Genomic DNA, 23,105 nt, shown 5'->3' on the forward strand with positions numbered 1-23,105 from the left:
ACTTGGAAATGCTGTATGAAAGCTTCCTGATACACAACTCATGCAAATGAGTGTGTGCATTGCAGATTGAAACCGGATGGCAAACAAATGACATTTTCTATGTCCACATGTGCTCTCCTTGCGGTTTTTGGTGTTATGGAGCATTCGGGGGCTGTTTGTTGAAATGTCTTTCTCTGATATTGAATCGGCTCTGTTTGCTCTGTGTGTTAATTATCATCATTGAGAGAGCTGGTTTTGCTTGGCGTTTCACCGTCACACACAAGTTCAATGTCAGACACACAGGCATGAACCCTCTGTTTTTCTCACAGGCGTGTGTGTGGAGTTTAGCAAGGGCATGAGTGCTTGTCAAAAGGAGCTGTCAGTGTGTTATGCAGCAGCCCCCTCCTGTTGTAACTGTCAGTACTAGTAGTGTGGCTTACACATCAGCAAGCCAAAAGTGAATGTACTGGTTCAGGGTTTAACAGTGCTGAAACTGAGACCGAAAAGCGTTTCTAGCTCGAGTACTGGTACAGCACCAGAGTGTGTTCACACCCTGTGGAGCTCATGCAGAGTGACAATGTGCACATGAATGAAAGATTGTCATGAAAAGTGTAAAGTGTAAAGCGTGAGCCAAGAGGCATCAAACTTAAAGGATAATACTACATAATACCGTGGTTAAGGTTGTATTTTGCTCATTATGAAACCACTTGAATCCGAGGAGACGGCAAGCAACGTGGAGTGATTAAGCAAATACACTGTAGTCTATCTTCCTGTCTACCTACCTACTTACCTACCTACCTACCTACCTTCTTGTCTACCTACCTAACTACCTGTCTACCTACCTGTCTACCTACCTACCTACCTACCTACTGTCTACCTACCTAACTACCTGTCTACCTACCTGTCTACCTACCTACCTACCTACCTACCTACCTACCTGTCTACCTACCTACCTACCTACCTACCTACCTAACCTGTCCTACCTACCTACCTGTCCTACCTACCTGCCCTGTCTACTCCTACCTACCTACCTGTCCTACCTACCTACCTGTTACTACCTGCCTGTCTACCTACCTGCCTACCTACCTACCTACCTACCTACCTACCTACCTACCTACCTACCTACCTACCTACCTACCTACCTGGAGTGATTACCGTGGAGTGTGCCTACACTGTAGTCTACACTGTAGTCTACCCGTCTATCTTCCTGTCTACCTACCTACTTACCTACCTACCTGTCCTACCTACCTACCTGTCCTGCCTACCTGTCCTGCCTGCCTGCCTGCCTGCCTGTCCCTGCCTGCCTGCCTGCCTGCCTACCTACCTACCTACCTACCTGTCTACCTACCTACCTACCTGCCTGCCTACCTGCCTACCTACCTACCCTACCTGCCTGCCTACCTACCTGCCTGCCTGCCTGCCTGCCTACCTGCCTGCCTACCTACCCTGCCTACCTACTTCCTGCCCTACCTACCTACCTGCCTGCCTGCCTGTCTGCCTACCTGTCCCTACCTACCTACCTACCTGCCTGCCTGCCTACCTACCTACCTGCCCTACCTACCTACCTGCCTGCCTGCCTGCTTGCCTGTCTACCTACCTACCTACCTACCTACCTCCTGTCTACCTACCTGTCTGCCTGCCTGCCTACCTACCTACTTGTCCCTATCCTACCCTCCTACCTGTCTACCTGCCTACCTGCCTACTACCTACCTGCCTACCTGCCTACCTACCTACCTACCTACCTACCTACCTACCTACCTACCTACCAACCTGTCTACCTACCTACCTACCTACCTACCTACCTACCTACCTACCTACCTACCTACCTACCTACCTACCTACCTACCTACCTACCTACCTACCTACCTACCTACCTACCTACCTACCTACCCACCTGTCTATCTACCTAGCTTCCTGTCTACCTACCTACCTACCTGCCTGCCTGTGCATATTCTGTCCGTACGATCATTGCACATCAGTGGAGTCTTCCACAAGCTGCTGGCTTGTCTCTGTGAGGACTTACAACAGCCAGGTTGGTTGTTTAGGTTCACTAATATAATTTAGGGGCAGGGGCTTTGGAGGGAGGCCTGAAGGAACGGCCTGTTAGTGTTGATGACTTGGCGACTTGCTTGCCAGATTTAGGGACTTTAAATATTAAGAAAAGCACATATAAACATATAATATACAAACAAATATTAAGAAAATAACCTGACAGCTCATAAGAATAACATGCCGATAGTTGTTATACCTACAATGGCTAGAATTAAGTAGAGGCACATCTATGGGTAAAATGGGATGACCTTAAAACACATAAGAACAGGAATCAACAACAAAAACCCAATAGATAATGACAAGAGGGGACAACAGCTACATCTGGTACACAAATAATTTCATGTTTAGAAAAAGACCACAATACCACTTACAATAAGTAGCCCAGCTCAACGCAGGCAAAGCATCCATTTCAACCCAAATAAAGAAGAGCATAAGTCGAAACGTTACTTGTGGATGTGGGGAGACAGCAGCATCATTAAGTGGTCATCAAGCCAATAGTGAGGTTACATTATTTAAACCACTTTATTTGAGGTTAATAGTTTAGAGTGACAACAGCACACTAGGACTGTCCATAGCAATGATGGCCAGATGCAAAGGTTATCTTCTAACTAAAGGGTTTAATATGGTGGTTAATGTCAGATAAACAGAACTACATGTTCATAACTTATCTAGGAGCTGTAAAGACATGTTGTGGTCTTTCATACCTGGAATCATAAAGGGAGACGGGAGGAGAGATCTGGACATGGATCATTTGGAAACTTCAGTTAGACATGGAGGAATGTCTGAAGTCCCAGATTGTTGATATTGTATGAGTAAGCTAACGTGTGGTCATACATATGTGACTCACATATTTGTCCATGTTGACTCTTTTGATACCTGACTGTGTTCCAACCTGTAAAACCAGTTTAGCTTTATTTTAGTTGAATGAGGATGTGTCGATGGATAGTTTGGGACAAATACAAACACTGTTAATTCTCCTCCCTCATTGCTGTTACACATCTGAGAGCAATAAAACAAGGAAAAGAGAGGGAAAGGCATATTTGAGATGGTGAATTAAGAACTTAACAAGTTAGTAAATTCCTTTTTATACTGTACCTGTTTACAAGGTTTTATGTGGAGATGAATTAGGGTAAACTCTACATGTTGAACTGATGCAACACATAAAGGGAAGCTTTGTGAGACATCCAGGGACAATTGTACTTTCATGTGATATACTAGAGAGATGACATGGGTGAGTGCCCAAGGATGGCTGTGTCTTCTTTTCCTTTGTGAAGAACATTAAAACTTAATAAAGGAAAATTGTTTTTTCACTTTTGACAATATATTATTAACTTTCTCCTAGTCCGGGCTATCATGATACTATTTGTCTAAAGTCAAGCCTCACAGAAGCGCAAAATAATATAAGAACTTCACTGACCTCTGCTTGTGAGAAGTAGGAAGTACAATAGACGGAATCTCATGCTCTGACTTTGTTAAATTTGGTCTCCGTCAAATTAAGGTATAGACATCGCAAGTAAATGACAAAATTCCAGGGAAGTAAATGTTAACAATCACACTTTAAATAGATGTTCCATAAAAAAGCAACCATCGGTGTTAGACATTCATATTCATGTATTAAAGTAAACCAAATCTGTATTTGACTAAACAGTTTTCAGATTTCATACAGTGAAAATGTGTTACTACTGATTAACTGGTGAAAATGAATCTCTATGACAGGATGAACATTAATGTTATGTTGCAATGCATCTAACTCTGATTCAACTTCTTGCTTTTGTAAAAGTCAGGTGACATTTTGAACTTGCTTCAAGGAGCAGGAACTGAGTGAAAATGTTGTTAAACTTGTTTTTTTCCCCAAGACATTTCTAGTTAGTTGACTGGGGCTTTTTTTTATTCCTTGCTGCCTGTTCTAACAGTCTTTATTTTATCCTCCAGCTGATCTAAAGACCATGGTGAGGCAGACATTCCTGGTTTATGTATTTCAGAGTCCAGCCTCTCCTTCATATCAGTGACCAGGCAGCTTGTTTGAGTCTGAAATGGAAAGTCTGCCTGCGATGATTCTCTTTGGTCTGTCATCTTAATCTTCAAAGTCATTCAGAATAACTGAACTTCCTAAATCAATCAGTCTTTTTTAATGACCACGGGCCAAGCCTGGTGGAATGCTCTTTTGGTACAGCATGGTAAGTAAGCTCAATACAGCAGTGTCAGTTAACCAAGACAGATATCAGCATCACATTAGACACATGACCAACACAACAGACATTATTTACATCGCTGTGGCTCAGAGGTGGAGCACTCCTTCAGTCTGCATGTCGAAGTTTCCTTTGGCAAGATACTAAAACCCAAATTGCTGAATGAATGTTGACATGTAGTGCAAGACTCTTTGAGTAGTCGGAAGACTAAAAGGGTGCTATATAAATGCAAGTCCACTGTCCAGCCATTACCACAAGACAAAATTCACAGACTGTATTTACAAGAGTTAGAGACGGGCTTTAAGTGCAGTGTTCAGAGTTGTTATTGCGATTGGAAAACCCTTTTTGAAGCAGACATTATGAGTGTAGTTTGATCGGTCCTCACAAGGACACAGGTGAGTCCTTCCAGGTGAGAACTCAGAATGCTCTTAAACTTGCATTTTGAACTTTTTTGTAGGTTGAGTGGGTGCTGGTGGTCTTCCCTTAGAGCTTAGTGACTGAATCTTCCAACTGAGTGTGAACCCTGAACAGTTGTCTTATCATTGTTCAGATGCCTTAAAAGTTTAAGATCAGACATGAAGCGGGTTCACTGAGCTTCTGGATATCTTTGTTGAGAAATAACACATCAAATGTGAAACATGAACTGATGTTAAAAAACCCCTATTCTACAAAGCACCTGCTGCTTCGTGGAACAGGACCCATGTTTTCAGTAGAGTAGTGCCACCTTGTGGCCATGTATGGTACTCACATATTTCTGAATTAACCAAAACGATCAAATGGATATAAATAAAAGTTCTAATAAAAGCATTCAGATAAAAGGTTAATATACGAAAGATCAAGAGAATATAGGCTACTATTTACTAAAATAATGTTTGGTCTAATCATCGTGCCCATTGCGCTGATGATGAAGGTAATACTGTTAATTTTACAGGCAAACTTTCAACAGCCTTTTAGTGTCAAACTCATACTGATTTATTTAGCTTATAATAGATCTGGCTTACTGAAGTTATTTTTTTCATTGATATATATCCTCAACAACATGCCTAGAGTGAAATTAAATAACAGATTGGTTTAAAAACACACTTCTAATATACCCACTTTTCAGAATGAGAATCAGCTTTATTGAGCGGTGCAATACTTCTATCCAAAATATAAGTCATTTTATTTCCATAACTTTATATTTCACAATATGGCATGTTTGCTGGTAATTCAATGAATAAATAGTCTATATGAAATAACCACATGGTTATTTATACTTTTGTAAGAATTGTCTGGGACCGGGGACTAAGTCAGGGCAGGTGAGGGTGTTTGTGTGGGCTTATAAACCTGCAGTGAATCACAGTCAGGGGATGGTCGCCTGTAGCTGGTGATGTCCTCTAGGCCCCTCACATAGATGCAGGGTCGACGTCTGAAAACCTGATTTAGAGTATAGCTCCTCTTTGCCACTCTGATCTACTTTGTCAGGGTGTCTGTGGCCTGGTTATACAGTCGGTCCCTACTTCTGTAGGCCAAAGTTGACGAAGCTGCCTGAGTTTTCAGTGTTTATTGTTTTTGTATGTGCAGAAGGTTTTGATGTAAGATGTCACAGTATCAGTGAGTTCATTCAGGCCTTTAGCTGCAGCCTCCAAAACAATCAGCAAACTAAATTAATTGATTTCAAACTAAATGAAATCCATTTGCTCTTGTACTTTCCCCTTGTTTAATTACATTTTTCATTTTTATTTCACATCTCTTTTCTCCTCTCTCCCCAGCAGTGTGCTTGTCATTTCCTGTGGGTCATTGATTTAATTGAAAGAATATGAGCTATCACTGCAATGTCATAAGATGCCATAGGACAAGATTAATAGAATGAAGATGCAGCTTTAAATGTCCTGTAGTTTAACATAATGGCTCTCCTTAACTGTGTCGCTTAGTTGCCACACTTTGTCAACAACTTCTCCCTGAAAGTCAAACAAAAGACTGCAGGGGAACAATGGGTGTCAGTCCGCATGAGGACAGAAGGGGGATGCCCTGGTCCCGGGTCAGCTCCGGGTCGCTCATGTCCCCTAAGCAACGGCCTCATTAAAGCAAACACTGCGTTACTATGGAGGCCGAGACACAATCAGTTCAGCTCACACACTGACAGACATGGAGGAGTCACCTGCCGAGGACAGAAGACTGGACTTCATAGCCGATTATGTGCTGAGGACTCTGAAACTGAAACAGGACAAATGGCAGAAGTGCGTGTCCAGCGAGGACAACCGGACGGTGTTGCAGGAGTTCCTGGACAGAGCCGAGCAGAGGACTCTGGTGGTGTCGGTCACCGCGTCCGGACTGCTGCAGCCCGCCGCCGCCTTCACGGCCAGCAGCCCAAGGACCAAGGCGGTGTACTTCGTGAAACACAGCAGGACAGCCCTGCGGCCGGACTCTATGAAGGAGGACCTGGTCTACGGGGACTTGTCTTACGCTCCACTGGATCAGTTTTCTGCTCTAGTTGAGGAGGTAAGCAGCGGGGCAGATTGTGTTAATTATTGCGGGATGCATGGATGACTGGTTTAATGTGCAAGTGTCTCTCCTCCACAGTGAAACTGCAGAGCTGATAGTGAACTTTAAACTGACATTAAGGACTTTCACTTTGTCACAAAGCCAACTGTTGAATGTAACATACACTGAATTATTGTGGGCCTATTTATGTACTTAATATGTACTTTAATCGAATATTAGTGTTACTTATACTTTGTCAAATACTGAACTATATTCTCCACTACACCCAGTGCTTTATTAGCCATGACCCTGGTGGCCTGTTCCTCTGTGCATTGTGTGCATCACTCTCTCATTTGCAAACAGTCTGTGATAGGCCTATAGTGGTGGAAGCTAAATGCTTTCTACTTCTACTTCACTACATGTTAGAGGAGGATATTCACATTTATTACACCTTTATCAAGGCAATCAGCTTCATCCGGATCGGATAAGACGTTAAATACTCTTATTTAATCAACACAGTAAAACACACAACTTCATTAAAGTGTGTACGGGTAAATGGCACAACACAGATGAGTAATGTGTACTCTAACTATATAACATACTGTAAGCATAATATAAACTAAAACAATACTCTTAACAGAGGGCCCTCTGAAAGATAGATTGATTGCCTGAAGGCCCCCAACTTTTAATGTTGCAAAAAGTCAGCCTCTTACATTTGCAAATAATTACATAATCACAAACTAATTAATAGACAGTGACCTGGAGCCTTCGAGCACCTGAGGGTCTGGGGCCCTGGTGCAGATGCTCACTTGCCTGTTCTTAAGCCTGCCTGTTTCCTTTGTGACAGCCTTTGTTACTTGAATCTTGACAAAAACAAATATATGATGAGTTTATTGAATATGATACAATGTTATTGATTAAACTACTCAATAGTTTATTTTAGCTCCACCTCAGTCGGCCACAACATGGTCAGAATTGACCTAATAGTAATGAAGGCCAGCACCACATGGACTATTCCGCCTCCCATTTTAGAGTGGTACGTTCCGATTATACGGCGGGAAAGTTTTTCTGACTACTAGCATTAGTCCTGAGGCCAATTAAATCCGAAACGGGTGTTACTGTCCTTGTTTTTTTGTGTTCTTCAATTGAACAGTATGTACTTTAAGTCACATATCAATATAGTTCCATGTAGAGTCATTCTTTTTAAATTTAATTATTAACACTAATTCTTTTCATGGTACTACTTCTACATGTGGCTATGCTAACTAGGCTTGCTGAAAGGTGTTTGCAGTGTTGGCTTCCTCATGTGTAGTGACTGTTCTACTTCACGAGCACACTTTATTGGGTTTAGTTTACAGGGTGAGTTAGGGTGAGGTGTGTATATAGGGTAGCTGGCACCATTTTGGTCTCACAGTTCCACCTGGTGACAGTGTGTGATAAACACACACACACACACACACACACACACACACACACACACACACACACACACACACACACACACACACACACACACACACACACACACACATATACACACACACAAATACAACCTTGCTTACAAACTTCTAACAAAGGTATTCCAGTTCGCCCTGTTAGGACACTTGTCCTGCGCTACAGTTTTCCATTTGGGACCTGACTAGTCACTTCAGTGGTGGGTTATGATTTCTGGAACCTAAGTGTTATAGAAAAGCCATGGTCAGCCATCCTGTTTCTTTCACTAATAATACAATTAAATATAATAGATTTTTACATAACACTGACATGAGTCATTCTGCTGCATTATGGGTACTTTTATTTTTTAAACCTACTCAGTAAAATTCTGAATGCAAAAATTTTACTCGGACCACCTTCTCTGAAGTGAAAGATGTGCACACTTCTTCCATCATCAAATTCTAACTCCAAAGCAAACATGTGTCCATGTTGAGAAAACTCCTTTTCCTTTTACTCCTCCAGGTTGTGGCCCCACTGCTGTCTAACAGTAGGAACCACTCCGAATGGCCCAAGGTCGTGTCTCTGGACGTCAGACGCCACATCCACTCCCTTAAGACCAATGTGTTTGTGGTGTCAGGCCAAGTCAGGGGCAAGACGCTGCTGCCATCCCCTGCAGGCTCCGAGAGACTGGAGCAGGCTGCACTGGAGTCAGATAAAAGGCAAACAAACACAGGAGACATAAAGGTTCATATCAATGCATCATTTTTTCCTTTGTTGAAAGTAAATAGTTTCCTTGTGAAACTTCACAGGGGGGAAATAGTGGATAAGAGCATCATCCACTCCTTGGAGTCAGCAGTGATTGAGTGGAGCCATCATATCCGCGCCGTTCTGAAGAAAGACTCCTCCGAGGCTCTGCTGGAGGGCAGAAACCCCACACCACACACAGAGCTGCTCTTCTGGAAGAACAGGTCAGCACCTCTGTTATTACACACACTGAATATCCACTGGCAGCTTCTGAGGAGCACTTATTCCAGTGCTGTGATTGTGTGGGAATAACATGTCCCTACAGGACCTCAAAGTTGAGTTGTTTTTGAGGTTTTTGCTGGTGAAACTAATTATTTGAGATCCAGAACACCTGTGCTAACAAGTGAAAAATGTCATTTGGAGCACAGTGCTCTCTTTTCATTACTAGCGATAAAAACATGTTTGTTTTCCATCTGTTTACTACTTTAACATATGCAGTTATGGATGAGTCCGGTTACACAAACTCTTGATAATTCAGCAAAGCGATGTTGTAATTTCTTACCAAGCGCAGATTTACTGACGTTTAATCACTGAATTAAACTGCAAAAGGGTAAATAAATTACACCCAATATATTGCAGATGCAAATGATAACAGCTCTCAAAGTGGACAGTTGCAAAACGACATACCGAAAATGTTTCAATGAAAAGTTAAGTTGACAGTTAATTCAGTGGATTATTCACTATTGTGATTAATTGTATTGGGCACTGAGTTGTTGAATTTAAAATAAATGCTCTTAAATTAATTTCCATTCATGTATAAACCAACAAACGTTGAACATAAAAAAGGAAATTAAGTAGTACTATGGTTGAATGGACCCTTTAAAAAGACCTGGAGGGGAGATACTGTGAAACTTCCCGTGATAAAAAACGTGACATAGCAGACAAAGTCGTTTAGAGTTTCCAGAGTAAGTAGATCAGGCTTTTATTAACAGTAAAATAAAAATATCAACTGACCACTGTGTGCCAGATGATTTGACTTTAGCCTATACAGTAAGTAATATAATACTAATATGTAAACATGTGTGACAGTTTTCCTGTGTGAAGTGGAGAAAATACAGAATGTAATTTTCTGTTAGATCCTGACTGACCCTGTCTACATGTCGGGAATAATCAGTAACTATAAATAAAAAGACAGGTTACTGCTGTGGTGCCACTATGGAGAGGCTTTTGTCGACCATGCAGCTGTATGATAGCTACAGATATTTAATAAGCTCAGAGGGACGGATCCCAAAAACAAGTGGGCGGATTAACATTTTGGCAAAACCCAGATAACATTCATCTGGAGGAGCTTTCATCTAACCTGTTAGAGACCCTCTCTAAATGGCACTGAAAGTTGTATTTCAATTTGGAATACATGTGAAATTGGAGAGCAAAGTGAACAAGGCCAAACTTAACATACATGAAAGGTGTTTAGTGGCTTTGAAAAGGTCTGTGTGTGTGCACAAACTGTCTTCTACACTCTGTAATGTTAATGGACCAATATTGGTACTCAAATGTGGAAAAGAGCTTGATGTTTAGTCTTTGTCCTGTGTGCAGAAACAGCCTTTATAACCTATAAAACTATATTTGATTTGGGACTTGATGTGAGATCTGCTCATGCAAGGTGGGAGAGTGGGTGTCTCGTGCCAAAAACATGACAGTTGGCAACCCTGAAAACAGCTTGTTGCTAAGAACTTAGGAAGGACTTCACACAACCGTGGTAATGGACCTTAGAGTGCTGCAACCAAACCATAGGCCCTTTACAAATGTGACGAAATCTTTTTAATTTCCCTTGAAGATACACAGACCTAGAGTGCATCCACTCCCAGCTCAAAGCCTCTAAGGTGAAGAAGATGGCGATGCTGTTGGAGGCTGTGGAGAGCAGTTATTCCCCTGCTTTTACAAACATGCAACAGGATGTGCTAGCAGGTAATGACACAACGCATTGGTGGAAGGGCTGAAGCGTGATTTATGATGCATCATTTACATTTTCACACGTTGTATTCTGTGGTTGGATTGACATCTCTTCAGCTCTGGAGGAGGCAAAGGACATCTGCACCTACCTGAGGCCCCTGCAGCGTCTGTTTGAGGACATTGAGAGTGCAGAGTTTCCTGATGTGAGGTGTCAGATTGGCCCTCTGATGCACACAGTGTGCTTGGTGTGGTCCAACTCAAGATACTACAACACCCCAGCACGCCTCCTGGTTCTGCTGCAGGAGACCTCCAACCTCCTCATACAGCAGGTCAACTGTAGTCTCAATCGATCCCAAGAGCTTGTTTCCCTTTAGTTTCATTTTTTGTGGTAGCCATCTTTTGTTGCTAAGTAGTCATTACTGTGGGAAAAAACCCCCAACCCTATTCACAACCCTCCTCAAAGCTCCTCTCACTTTCTCTGGGGTGTGAACGTATCCTGTGCCGTTTATGTACCCACAGTGCACATAGCAGACTTCACACAGCAATATATCTATAGAGCCAGGAGACAATTCAGGCACACACTCCAGGTTATCACTGTTTCAGGCTGAGAAATAGTTCACATAGTAGCACATAAATCACTGTCACAACTCATCACTTAATTTAAGTTTGTTTATGTTTTTAACTAACAAAATATAACATTTCATTAGTGAGCTTTAGAGGTTTTTGTGAAATTAGGCTAGTTTGCTGCTGTGGTTTGAAGATGATCGAATAGAATTTCCAAACTGTAGGTTTTCAAGCTGGCAGAAATGGTAGGCGTCACTAGCACATTAAATCAGCTTTACCTAGCTTGTTAATGCTAATTATGTGAGTTGGAGGAATATGCTGTTTTCATCCTACAATTTTTTGAAAGGAGAACCATGTAAATGGGTCCTAAGTATGCAATTAATAGTTTCATACATATTATCATACTACAAAACGAGGCTGAGTTACAGGCAGGAAGATAACATCCACTTCAGTTGAAGATCCATGTAGGTATGTATAAATATAGAAGAAGAAAAAGAGACTACAGAAGGAGGATAGCAGGTACAGATTGGGAGGAGTGGATATAGCTATGCTATTAGTTGCAGACTCCAGGGCCTTACGGCCTCCTGTTACCTATTCAAAGTACGGACCAGAGAGTCACTAGGTGGCTAGAGGGCTGGGGCCCCAGGACAGTTAGACATTCTTGAAATGGGGATTATTAGATAAACATGTATCTGTCAATATAACAACAATTATCCTGTAACTGCTCTCCAACACCAGGCCCGGGTGTATGTAGTCCCAGAAGAGGTTCTGAGAGGAGAGGTTTCAGAGGGTCTCCTGAAGGTGCAGACGAGCCTGGAGATCCTGCAGCTTTTCAGAAGCACTTATGAGGACCGGAGGGCCAATCTGAGCCAGTACCAGAGGGACGGGAACTGTGTGAAGCCTTGGGACTTTTCCCCACTGTTGGCCTTCTCTGGACTTGACTGCTTCATTAACAGAGTCAGGACCATTAAGGTGAGTATGGAAACGTTATGCATTATTTAAAAGGTGTAAAGATCAGACCTTTCTTTACAGTAATCCTTTAGTTTAGCTTGATTAGCCTCTCTTTCCCCTATAGGACATTCTGTGGACGGCTGTAGACCTGCTGAAGCTCGAGAAATTGGAGATTGGAGGTGTCCGAGGCCGAGCCTTCAGCCAGCAGGTCCAGTTGCTCCACCAAGAGTTTGTGGACACTTACAAATTGTTCACAGAGAAGCCCTACGACTGCTTGGATGTCAACAACAGGGTACGATGGTTCAGGATCACTGGGTGCATGACAGTTTTTTTCACTTGCCTGCTGGGAATAATAGGCTGTAATTTTGTTAAGAACTTTGAAGGTCAGTTCATTTTCACAAAGGTTTTATGAAATACCAGATACAGTCTACAAGCTGAATACTACTAGATGCTCTTTTTTTCCCACAGCCTGGTCACGATAGCCTTTGTGGAGCAAACTGTGTCTCTCCCCAAATAAAATGAAATGAAAGTGCCATCTAGTTGCTTAGGCAAGATGTTCCTGAGTTATATCAGGAAAAGCAATTTACTCTGCTTGTAGGACCCAGTCAGTGCTCCCCTCTGGATGGCTCCGAGTCAGTGAGATGTGAAAAGGAATTTGCTGTGCTGGCTCTGTGTTATTGCGCACTGCTGTGTGCTGTTTTGGCTGTCGGTCTAGCTGAGCTATCTGTCCTGCAGGAGTATGAAGAAGATGTGAGGGAGTTCAAACTTAAGGTGGATGACACAGACCGACGCCTAGGAGCCATCTTCTGTCAGGCCTTTGATGACGCCTCCGGACTGGAGCATGCCTTCAAGGTCTGAGAACTTAATCTGTCTCTGCTTCTCTCTCACACACATACATACATTCCCACATATTTGAAACGCCTTTCACTTATCTAACGTCTGCAGGTTCTGGATATGTTTGGTTGCTTGCTAGAGCGACCCTTAGTGGCCACAGATGCTCTGGACAGATACCCTCTCCTTGTCTCCATGTTTGACAAAGAGCTGGACTGCTGTAAACGCCTCTACAACAAACACATCCAAACTGCAGAGGAGCTGGGTAAGAGCCAGGACAACGGCCGCATTTTACACAATACTGCACAGACAGACTTATGAGAGAGCAACGTTTCTGCAGTGTGGTTGGGACCACTTTAGACATAAATCAACCTTTAGATTGTTAGGCTTAGGTATGGAGTTGAAAATAGTGATGTTTAGGTCTAGATCATAGATGACCAGGGTTAATTTAGTGTTCAATGTAATGACTCTGCACTGCAGATAGTTTTGGTATTGTTTGTTAAGGTTTTAAGATACCCAGCTCTGAGATTTTAGGAGGTGTCTCGAAACAATAACATTATTCAGCAACAGTTAAACATTTTTTTGTATTTTTTTCCATTCACCTCCATTTGTTTAGGGTGGAGACACAAATATCTTAACACTTGGGGAAACATAATCTAAATTATCTGCATTAATTGAAAGCATGTTTTTGTGATTTATGTTGAACTAACCCTTTAAATTTGAGTGACAGGGGGCGGGGTGATGTGGTGGCACAGAGGTTATGGATTCGGAACTAGAACCACATTGTTCAAGTTCTGGGTTCAGTATTGTTCCATGCTATATCCATCTCCCCACATTTTCTTTCATAACTCTGCTATGAATTATGTAATTAAAAGTCACAAAAATGCAAGAGAGTGTATAGGATGCAGATATCTATAGCCAACAAACAGTAAGATCCAGAAAGACGCTTTACACACTTTGATATGGCACATTGGCTTTTATAGAAATGAAACACACCCTTTAGATGTTTTTGTGTCAGGACTGTGTGGGAGGGTAATTGGACTTGATAGACAGCTCCCTCGCTGTCCTTTTACGTTGGTTGAATCCGTTAGGTCGGGACAACTCACCGTGTTATCAGTCTTATCTGTACATTGACTTGTCTGATATACATAATATCCAGCAAAGCTCCCCCAAACCTCAACTTCACTGTGTTAGCTCAATCTCACTGACTTTGTGGTTACTGACAGTAACTACTGATTGTTGACCTCCTCAGGTTGGACCCCAGTGAATATGAACATGCCAGCAGTAGCTGGTGGGCTGAGATGGGCCCAGGAGCTACAGCAGCGCATCCAGATCCCTTTCTCCAAATTCAGACACCTGTCATACCCGTGAGTCTCCTCTATTGTCTTCAACACAGCAGATGAAAACAAGAGTGTCATGTGGTCATGCATTTCCGTCAGTCTCGGTGTGGATGATGGTTTTAAAGCTCTCATTAAAAACAATGTTATGGAATATTGACACTGAAAAGATATTGGATATAACCTTTGTATGGGCTGTAAAATTGCATCTTCTCTGCAGGTTCCTGGAGTCTGTGGAGGGAGCCAGGGTCACCCAGAAGTATGAAGAGATGTTGCAACTGCTGGACAGGTGTGTGTAGATCTGATCTCAGTGTATTACACTGTATGTCATCATGCTAAGATGTATGTGTTACTGAATAAAAAGAAAAAAAAGGAAGATTAAACCAAATAGACAGTGAAAGAATAGGAAGCCTCCTTATTGGACTGTAGATATCATAAAAGCCAACATGAATTAGATATTAGCTCTCTGAGACGTTTGCCCCTGTTAATTCACACCAGGGCTGTTTTTTATACCGAACAGTTACGATTTTGTTAGTCGAGTGTATAACATTCATTAAGCAGCCCCTTTGGACTAGCATGTGGACATGCGGCTCCAGACATGATTTATGTTCTCATTACTGTGGTGCTGCTCTGCAGATTATTTCACAGGACTCCCATAATCCCATTTGTGCTATGCTGCTCACTGACGCCAAGTGAGAAATGGCCTTTTAGACCACATCCAACATCAAACTTGCAAGATGAAGCATCCCACAGTTTTTATGGAGTCAGAGAGACAAAGAGACTTTCTATTTCTATACTTTTCAAGAAAAGACGAGAAAAATCCCCCAACATGAGCGTGTCCTGACTCTCGGAACTATGCTACAGGGCCACATGAAGGTTACAACTTGACTATGGGGGTAATGTAAGAATCAAGCTAGAAGCTAAATTGAGATTTTGAATCTCATTACACGTGTTTTGTTGTGATTTGCTTTGCTTGTCATTTTTGCTTCTTTAAAATGTGATGCCATTGTGGCATTGGTAGCAGAAAAAATGCACATGCCATGGTACCAGTTTTTACTTCTCATATTAGTGTTAGGTTACAGTCATTGTTAGAATTGAGGAAGGTTAAAGGTTAGGGAATCGATCAAGTGTAAGTCCTTACAAGTATGCTAACATAAGTGCCCAGAGGTCTTTTTGGAATAAGATGAGATGCGTGCACACACAGATGCACCTACACACCCAGACAAACAGCCATTCTTTATGCTTTGTGTGCTTAATATCACTCCTTCACTTTACTTCATGTCCCCTCAGCCAGAGTAATGGAATGATGAACAACACCAGTTCTCTGCCCTCAATTTACTCCCATCAGAAATTAGAGCCCTTGTTATGCTGTAATAATCATTGCTGCTGCCTCCGATGAATGCCTCCATTATTATACACATTCCAGTCAGGAACAAGACGGGCATGCTCACTCATTACCCCCACAGACAAAATGCAGTTTGATTTATGGCCATGACCAAGGCATTTGATTGCCTCTGCGTCTGCGGTGCCACTATCAGGAAATGAAGCTCACAGCAGAAATCCAATAAGGAGCACACAGTGCGTGCTGAAGTTCTCATCATAATCGTGGCTATTTACAGATTGATATAGCTGTACCGAGCCCTGACATATTCTCTCTTCCCAGTCTCTCTCAGATTAATCAGTGTTTATCCTCATATTACCCCCTCTCCCCACCACCTATCTAACCCTCCTTCACCGCCTTATTGTCTGTGTGATAAGGACGAGCCAATCACACCTCACATTTGGTTTACAACCTCAGAGGATTTAGAAAATGTCTCAATCATATGCCTTTTAGCTGCTTGTTTTTTTAAAACTTTTTTAAATGTCCACGATGTGAGCCGTTTCCACGCCCGTGTCCTAGTGAAATAAACGTCCCAGCTATTTAATGGGAAAATGAATCAATGTTGGAAAAGGTACAAAAAGTTCTCCCGTGATAATAGGTGATATTTAGTTTGTTTGTGATCACAGATTGTGTTTCCTGTGTTTGTTATTCCAGATACTCCACCAGCCTGTATGAGGCATGGACAGAGACTGTGAGCCAGAGTTCTCAGTACAACCTCAGCCTTCCATTAATCAGCAGGGACCCAGACACTCAGCTGATCTCAGTCAACTTCAACCCACAGGTCTGCAGAATAAAAACTGAACCACGATGTCTTGATATGTCTTCCAGTGTTTCTGATTTCCATTTCTACTTATTCCTAGCTGGCGTCTGTGTTGAGGGAAGTGAAGTACTTGGAGGCCAGACTGACAGAAGCCATCCCTGAAACTGCGGTGCAGATCTACACCACCAGGGGGCAGCTGTGGCAGTACGTGGCCAACCTGGAGCTAACCGTGGGCCGATACAACAAGGTTGTAATAATCCTGTCAAAGTTGTCCAACCCATAAAAAATGCTTTGTTGAGCGTGTGTTAACTTTACTTCTTAGAGCAACCCTGATGGTGGTGAAACTGAAGGTAATTGACCCGTGATCTGTACAGGTCCCCTCTCACAGTTCAATAAGCATGTGAAGAGTGGATTCATTTGACAGTTTAACAATGATAGTGTGAAATAAAGGTTAACTTCGGATCCTTAATGGACGATATTCAGTAAAATATGTGTTTGGGGATCAGCCTTAGTTCTGTCTGTTGCTGATCACTGACAATGCTACATTGTGACCAACACATCTGTGTTGAAATCAACAAGAGAACATACTCTGATGACTACATTGGCTACAATAACTGTAACCAACTTTTATTCAGCTGTATGCCGTACGAATGCCGTAAAACAACCATGTCAGCTCTTGACAGCTGTACACAGTTAGTGAGCCATTAGCTTTCTAGTGCTAGCTAAAACCGAGGTGGTAAAGCCTGCATTCCTACCACTTCTCCTTAGTACATCGCTGGTCTGCCCACGTTAAACTATCTACCTTGCTGTGACTATAAATAAGTGTTGTAATTCCCTTCCGAGCTTAACTGAACATATTTGTGTGGAAAGTGCTCTATTTTCAATATCAGCCAAAGTTAGCTTGATGCACAGTTAACGTTAGTTCTGCAGCCCTCCGCTATATGTTTAGGAGTGAAGGGCAGGATGATGTGGTATATAATGTTACTGATGGTCAGTGGTATTCTTCTCGGATATTGTAGTACCAAACTGCTTCGGTAATAAACCACATTAAATGGCCTGTGATGCATTGCCTGGCACCACTCCCCACTGGCATAAACTGATTCTCACTGGCAGTGCAACTAACTCTCACCTGCTCAACTGACAAGCACCACTGTTTGTTCCCCTTTAGCACAACCGAGAGGAGGCCGATGTAGCTATAACTGTAAAAGAAAACGTACGGGTGGCGCGCTGGTATTTAAATTAACTATACTTTTCCAAATGTCATGAAAAAAGGAATATTATAAAGCCTTGGAGGGAGGAAGTGGATGACCCAGGTTAAATAACTAAACAGTTTCCTCTGTGCAGGGACCTTCTCTCTCATTTAGCAGTAGAGGGGATTCTTCCAAGCCCAGAACTGTGGCAGCTCCATGCCTACCTGTTGAGGGATCAAATGTAATAGCTATAGGTCTGCCCCAAAGTGTCGGGGGAACGACCCAGAATGCGAGGGCATCATCCACTTGAAGCCTATATAACGTTTAATGGACTATTGGCATTGGAGCAGGGGTGTCTGGACAGAAAGAGTCCAGCGTAGCCTCAAGGGATTCAGCGTTGGTGCTTGAGGCTCTTTGTGGTCCCCCATTTGTGACTCCTGTTCGAAGGCTGCTCTGCAGGGTGTGAATATATGTCCCATACTATTTGTGTTGTACCGAGTGAATCAACTGAGAAGGAACACAATTATATGTCTATAACTTCAGTTGCCTGAATGAGAGGAAAGTGGTACAACACCAAAAAGGTAAGTTCAATTTTCGATGATATTTGCTTTAAATGATCAGTGGTGGAAGAAGTATTCAGATCATTTACTTCAATAAAAGTAGCTATAACACAGTGTAGAAACATCTACAAGTAAAAGTCCTTCATTCAAATCCTTACTTACATAAAAGTAAAAAAGTATTAGCACCGAAACATACGTAAAGTAACAAAAGTAAAAGTATTGCAAGCATTACCCAGAATGGCACATTTCAAAATGATATATATTATATTATTGGACTATAATTGTTGATGCATTATTGTGTTCATCATGTTGCAGCTGGTAAAGGTGGAGCTGGTTTTACTGGGTAGTTAAATTTATAATACATCGTGATTTTTTTTATTTGCAATTTTGTATTAATCTAAATCTACAAAGTAATCAAAGCTGTTAGATAAATGTAATGGAGCAAAAAGTACAACATTCCCCTATGAGATGTATTTGAGTAGAAGTATAAAGTAGCACAAAATGAAAAAACTCAAGTAAAGTACCTCAACATTTTACTTAAACAGGCCTTATTATGCTATTTTCCGGGTGCATATTTTTTATCTCAAGTTACAGTTACAACATGTTTACATGCGTTAATGCTCATAATCCTCCTTGTTTTTCTCATCCTGGCTGTCCTGCAGCACCTCTTCTCACCCTCTCTGAAATGCTCCGTTGTAGCGCTTTCTCCTCCCTCCAGAAAGCAAAGTCTGCCCTGATTGGTCAGCTAGCCCGCTCTGTTGTGATTGGTCAACGTTTCGCATGCGTCGGAAATGTCCCCTTACAAACAGAATTCAGCCCCGTCTTCCAGAGCAGGTCAAACACTGTTGAAGCTGTCCTCGGCGAAATGCAGCGAACACAACATTAAGGTTTTGTTGTACTGCTCTGGCAAAGTGTTGAAAATGAAATGTAGACACTTTTTCTTAATTTTATCTGCCTTCGGAAGTCCAAACAAAGGATATTTCCCCTCACAGAGCAGAGCACAGTGTCTTCTCAACATGACGGCCCCAAAAAAATACAAATCTTCCTCCGGAGCTCCAGCTCCGTCTCTCTCTTTTGTTGTTTGATGGCCAAACTAGCCGGAAGGAGTTTTACGTCACTTCCGTAACATTACGACCTCATAAAGTTACGGAAGTGAAGGAGAGAATTAAATTCCGTTTCAGGCAGGTCAGGAGAAGTGTGTCTGAGGGGGAAGGCAACTCCTTTTAGGCGTGGACTTCAGGTTTTACACTCTACGGACCTTTTACATGTACAAAAATATATATAACACACTAAAGGAGAGGGAAAAAGTGGAAAAGCATAATAGGGCCACTTTAAGTACAGTACTTAAATAAGTATACTAAGTTATATTCCACAACAGTGAATAATCATGATCCACAGAGGATTTGCACTTTTGTTAGTGACCACCCTCTAGGAACTCTGATATTGAAATCAACACCTTAACATTTGCTTATCATGGCTGTAGATGCTTTTTCTGCCGTCTGATACAAAACCAGAAATGTCAAAATCACAATATGGATCGGTTACATTTTACACAACTGAATTACAGTGATTGCTGTGCATTCTAATGAAGAGATATATTTGAATGATACTCTGAGATTATACAAAATTATTTCACAGTAGAATTAGTGCATAAAATGTGCTTCTCTTTGCCACTGACACATAATCATATTGTTGGTCTTAATGGGAACAGGGCATGGGGGCAAATGGCAATTTAAATAATGTAGCATTAAACAAGAGCAAATACTGATGCAACTCAGCCTCACAAAGGACAGCTCACACAAACCTGGACACGAATCGCAGCTGCCTCCATGAGATGATTATATCTAAAAAAAAAAAATACAGCACGTCATTCCTTAAGTTAGCTTAAAGTTCAAGTCCAATTAAGTCATGGCAACATGGAGCGATACAGAAACAATGACTTTAAAGAGGATGACATCCCGTCTTGATGCTCAGGGCTCGAAAGGCCACAGAGAAGTTAGTTTCTGTACACGCTTAATGGGAGCTGAAGATCTTATAACATCTTTCTCTGTTTCTCTCTCCTACTGTTCTGCTGCAGGTAATGCACTCTGTGCTTGACGTGGAGCTTCCTCTGGTTCAGGGCCAGCTCAGGGACATCGATGCTCAGCTAAAAAAGGCAGAGAAGAGTCTGACCTGGAACAGCCAAGGTCAGGACACTGATGATTATTATTATTATTATTATATTTATTTATATATATTATTATTATTAGATACTCTGGATCAATAAAAATAAGTATGATACAACTATGTGTGTAACAGTAGATATAATTCCCTAGAATCCCCTACAATAGCAACACCTATGAGCAATGCTGACACATCGTCTTCATCTTATATACAACTTTTGCTGCTGTTGTAGCTGACCGGCCACTTCCAGACGGTTCCTCCGGTTCCAACGTTCATTTATGCTCACAATAGCATGACTGACAAGCAAGCCCCTCAGCTTCTTGAGCAACATGTGTAACTTTGGTGTTGCGTTAAGTGCATCAATCTACATACCATGTATTCTGAATTGTTACAGCCCTAGATATAAGTGTTCACCCTTAAAATAAATAGTCCAATATTTTAGTGAATATTTAAAACGAGACAATTATTATCAATCTCGTCAGTGAGTCAAATACAGACCCCAAGCCTAGCTTAGCATAAAGATTTATTAACATGGTAAACAGATTGCATAGCTCTGTCCCACATAAAGAAATACAGTCATCATCTTCTCAATCTTTTGAATAAACAGAACAAAATAATTTTCAAAAATGCTGAATATTCCATAAAGTGGTAATCTACACCATGTGTTATTTTTTGTTATCTTTGTTGACATCTTGAATGCTGAGCCACCATTAGAGAGTTTGTCCAGCTCTAGGACTTTTTCCCCACTCAGTTTGAGTGGCTCACTGCACCTCCTACCAACCCAAAATACTGTTGATGTAGCATGTAGTATACAATCATGTCACTGTTGCAGAGATTTCTGTTTAGGAAAGAGGAAATGTTTTAAACAGCAAATGTAAGAGCTATCTGAATAAATACTGTGTACATATTGCTATATTATAATATAAGTGTATGATAAGAGTGTATGATATTAAAAACAACAGTACAAAGTTCTTAGATGTAAGATGAACAGAGGCTTTGTATTTTGAAAAAACACATGAAATAGGAGTAGGAGAAGTGTTCAAACATTAATAATCTTTGATTGACACTATGCTGGCAGCTGTGTTGTTAGTTTCTTCGACTCTAGCCTGAAATGGGAAGTAGGGCTGTCTATTGCGATACATATTGCAGTTTATTGCAATACAAGTTCTTTTTTACTGAAAATGTAAAAAAAAAAATAGCTTAAAATACAACTTGCTGTGTACCAACTGGTAAGTCTAATACGTACATCACATATTGATATCTCAGCAGACAAATTGCATCAAAACAGCTTAAAAACGTATTTGTATTGCAGATAGTCAGTGAGCAGTGAACACACTGAACACTTTTGCACTTGCCAAATAACTTCCTTTGAAAACAAAGTGCATCCTGTATTATTCTCTTATTGTGTCACTGACCACTCTTAATTAAAATTTAGACGCGATAAACATCATAAGAAATAAAGTGCCTTAAGTAAAGTTGTCTGTCACAATGGTTGGGTCCTTCCCATTTATGTCCCATTCCTCCAGGTTCAGTTTTCAGTAACTCCGTGATGTAACTGCCTCAGAGATGTGGTGTGACGTAATTGTAACATACGACTTGTCTTGACGTCCACACATTTCACATCAGGGCTACTCTCTCTACAGGGGGAGGTGTTTTGACATGTTTCTTCACATCTTCATATATCCGAGGCACTACACTGCTACATCGGTCATGTGTCGGCGAATCTGTTTAAAACTGATTTTTTTTTTTTAAAGTATAGATACTGGTAACGGACATATCGATACACTATTGTCAAGAAAATACCCAGATAGTCAGCTCTATTGTTATTTTTGCACAGCCCTAATGAGAAGAGTGTTTACGGTACAAGTGATGCAGTCTGTGGGGACAAACTCACAGTACCTCAGCAGAGCATACAGGGCTTTCACATTTATCTGCTTTATGTTGTGCCTTCTGGGTTGTCTGTGTTGTCCCTCTGGATACTTATGGGAAGCTTGTGAGGATTTTTGTCTGCAGTAGATTTATATGGTGAAAGTAAATAGGTGGTAAATAGGTTTTCGACATAAATCTTCTCACTCTGACAAGCACTGGATTATTAAATAAACGAGGTATTTTAAATTAGTTTCCCACTAACAGGAAACAGCATTATTCCATTACGAGAGCCAATCAAAAGTTCACGTGTATTTTACCATTGTGTAAAGTACGTTTTGGTTTTTTTCCTTACACATAATCACCGGTTTCTGCTTGATATCTTGCTAGATATTTCAGTAATATATCAATGCTTGTCTTCGTATCTCGACAGTACAAAACATGGCAAATACTATCTGGTATGAAAAAACAACTAAAGCTTGCCCAATTGAAACAAATTCCTTAAGACCTCTTCCATTTTTCTTTCGTAAATGGTTAGAAGGCCATGGAGACTGGTTTTGTTTCAGGTTTAGAATCACTGCAACCACAAGAGGTCCTGGGGCATACACATGTCTAGAGCAAATATTAAGCTGATTGGTCCAGTAGTATGTGAGATTAGCCATGGACAGACAGACAGATGCACACACAC

General features: G+C 41.4%; 1 protein-coding gene across 3 annotated transcripts in view; it reads left to right on the plus strand.

Moving 5' to 3' along the window:
- Positions 1 to 368: 368 nt before the first annotated feature.
- The window catches only part of dnah9 (dynein, axonemal, heavy chain 9), a 129,917-nt gene continuing 107,180 nt past the window's right edge, over positions 369 to 23,105 (plus strand). For 2 of the 3 annotated variants that reach the window (XM_054601307.1, XM_054601310.1), the window contains exons 1-14: positions 6,348 to 6,701; positions 8,640 to 8,836; positions 8,927 to 9,085; positions 10,699 to 10,829; positions 10,932 to 11,143; positions 12,117 to 12,350; positions 12,454 to 12,621; positions 13,065 to 13,181; positions 13,275 to 13,425; positions 14,413 to 14,527; positions 14,718 to 14,786; positions 16,533 to 16,659; positions 16,739 to 16,885; positions 20,466 to 20,574. In XM_054601307.1, coding sequence (XP_054457282.1) covers positions 6,348 to 6,701; positions 8,640 to 8,836; positions 8,927 to 9,085; positions 10,699 to 10,829; positions 10,932 to 11,143; positions 12,117 to 12,350; positions 12,454 to 12,621; positions 13,065 to 13,181; positions 13,275 to 13,425; positions 14,413 to 14,527; positions 14,718 to 14,786; positions 16,533 to 16,659; positions 16,739 to 16,885; positions 20,466 to 20,574 — 2,290 coding nt within the window. Of the gene's footprint in view, positions 396 to 6,347; positions 6,702 to 8,639; positions 8,837 to 8,926; positions 9,086 to 10,698; positions 10,830 to 10,931; positions 11,144 to 12,116; positions 12,351 to 12,453; positions 12,622 to 13,064; positions 13,182 to 13,274; positions 13,426 to 14,412; positions 14,528 to 14,717; positions 14,787 to 16,532; positions 16,660 to 16,738; positions 16,886 to 20,465; positions 20,575 to 23,105 lie in introns of those variants that run through there. The other variant, XM_054601309.1, reaches the window with a different exon arrangement.

This window comes from Anoplopoma fimbria, chromosome 7, assembly GCF_027596085.1.
Source record: "Anoplopoma fimbria isolate UVic2021 breed Golden Eagle Sablefish chromosome 7, Afim_UVic_2022, whole genome shotgun sequence".
NCBI classification, from domain to species: domain Eukaryota; kingdom Metazoa; phylum Chordata; class Actinopteri; order Perciformes; family Anoplopomatidae; genus Anoplopoma; species Anoplopoma fimbria.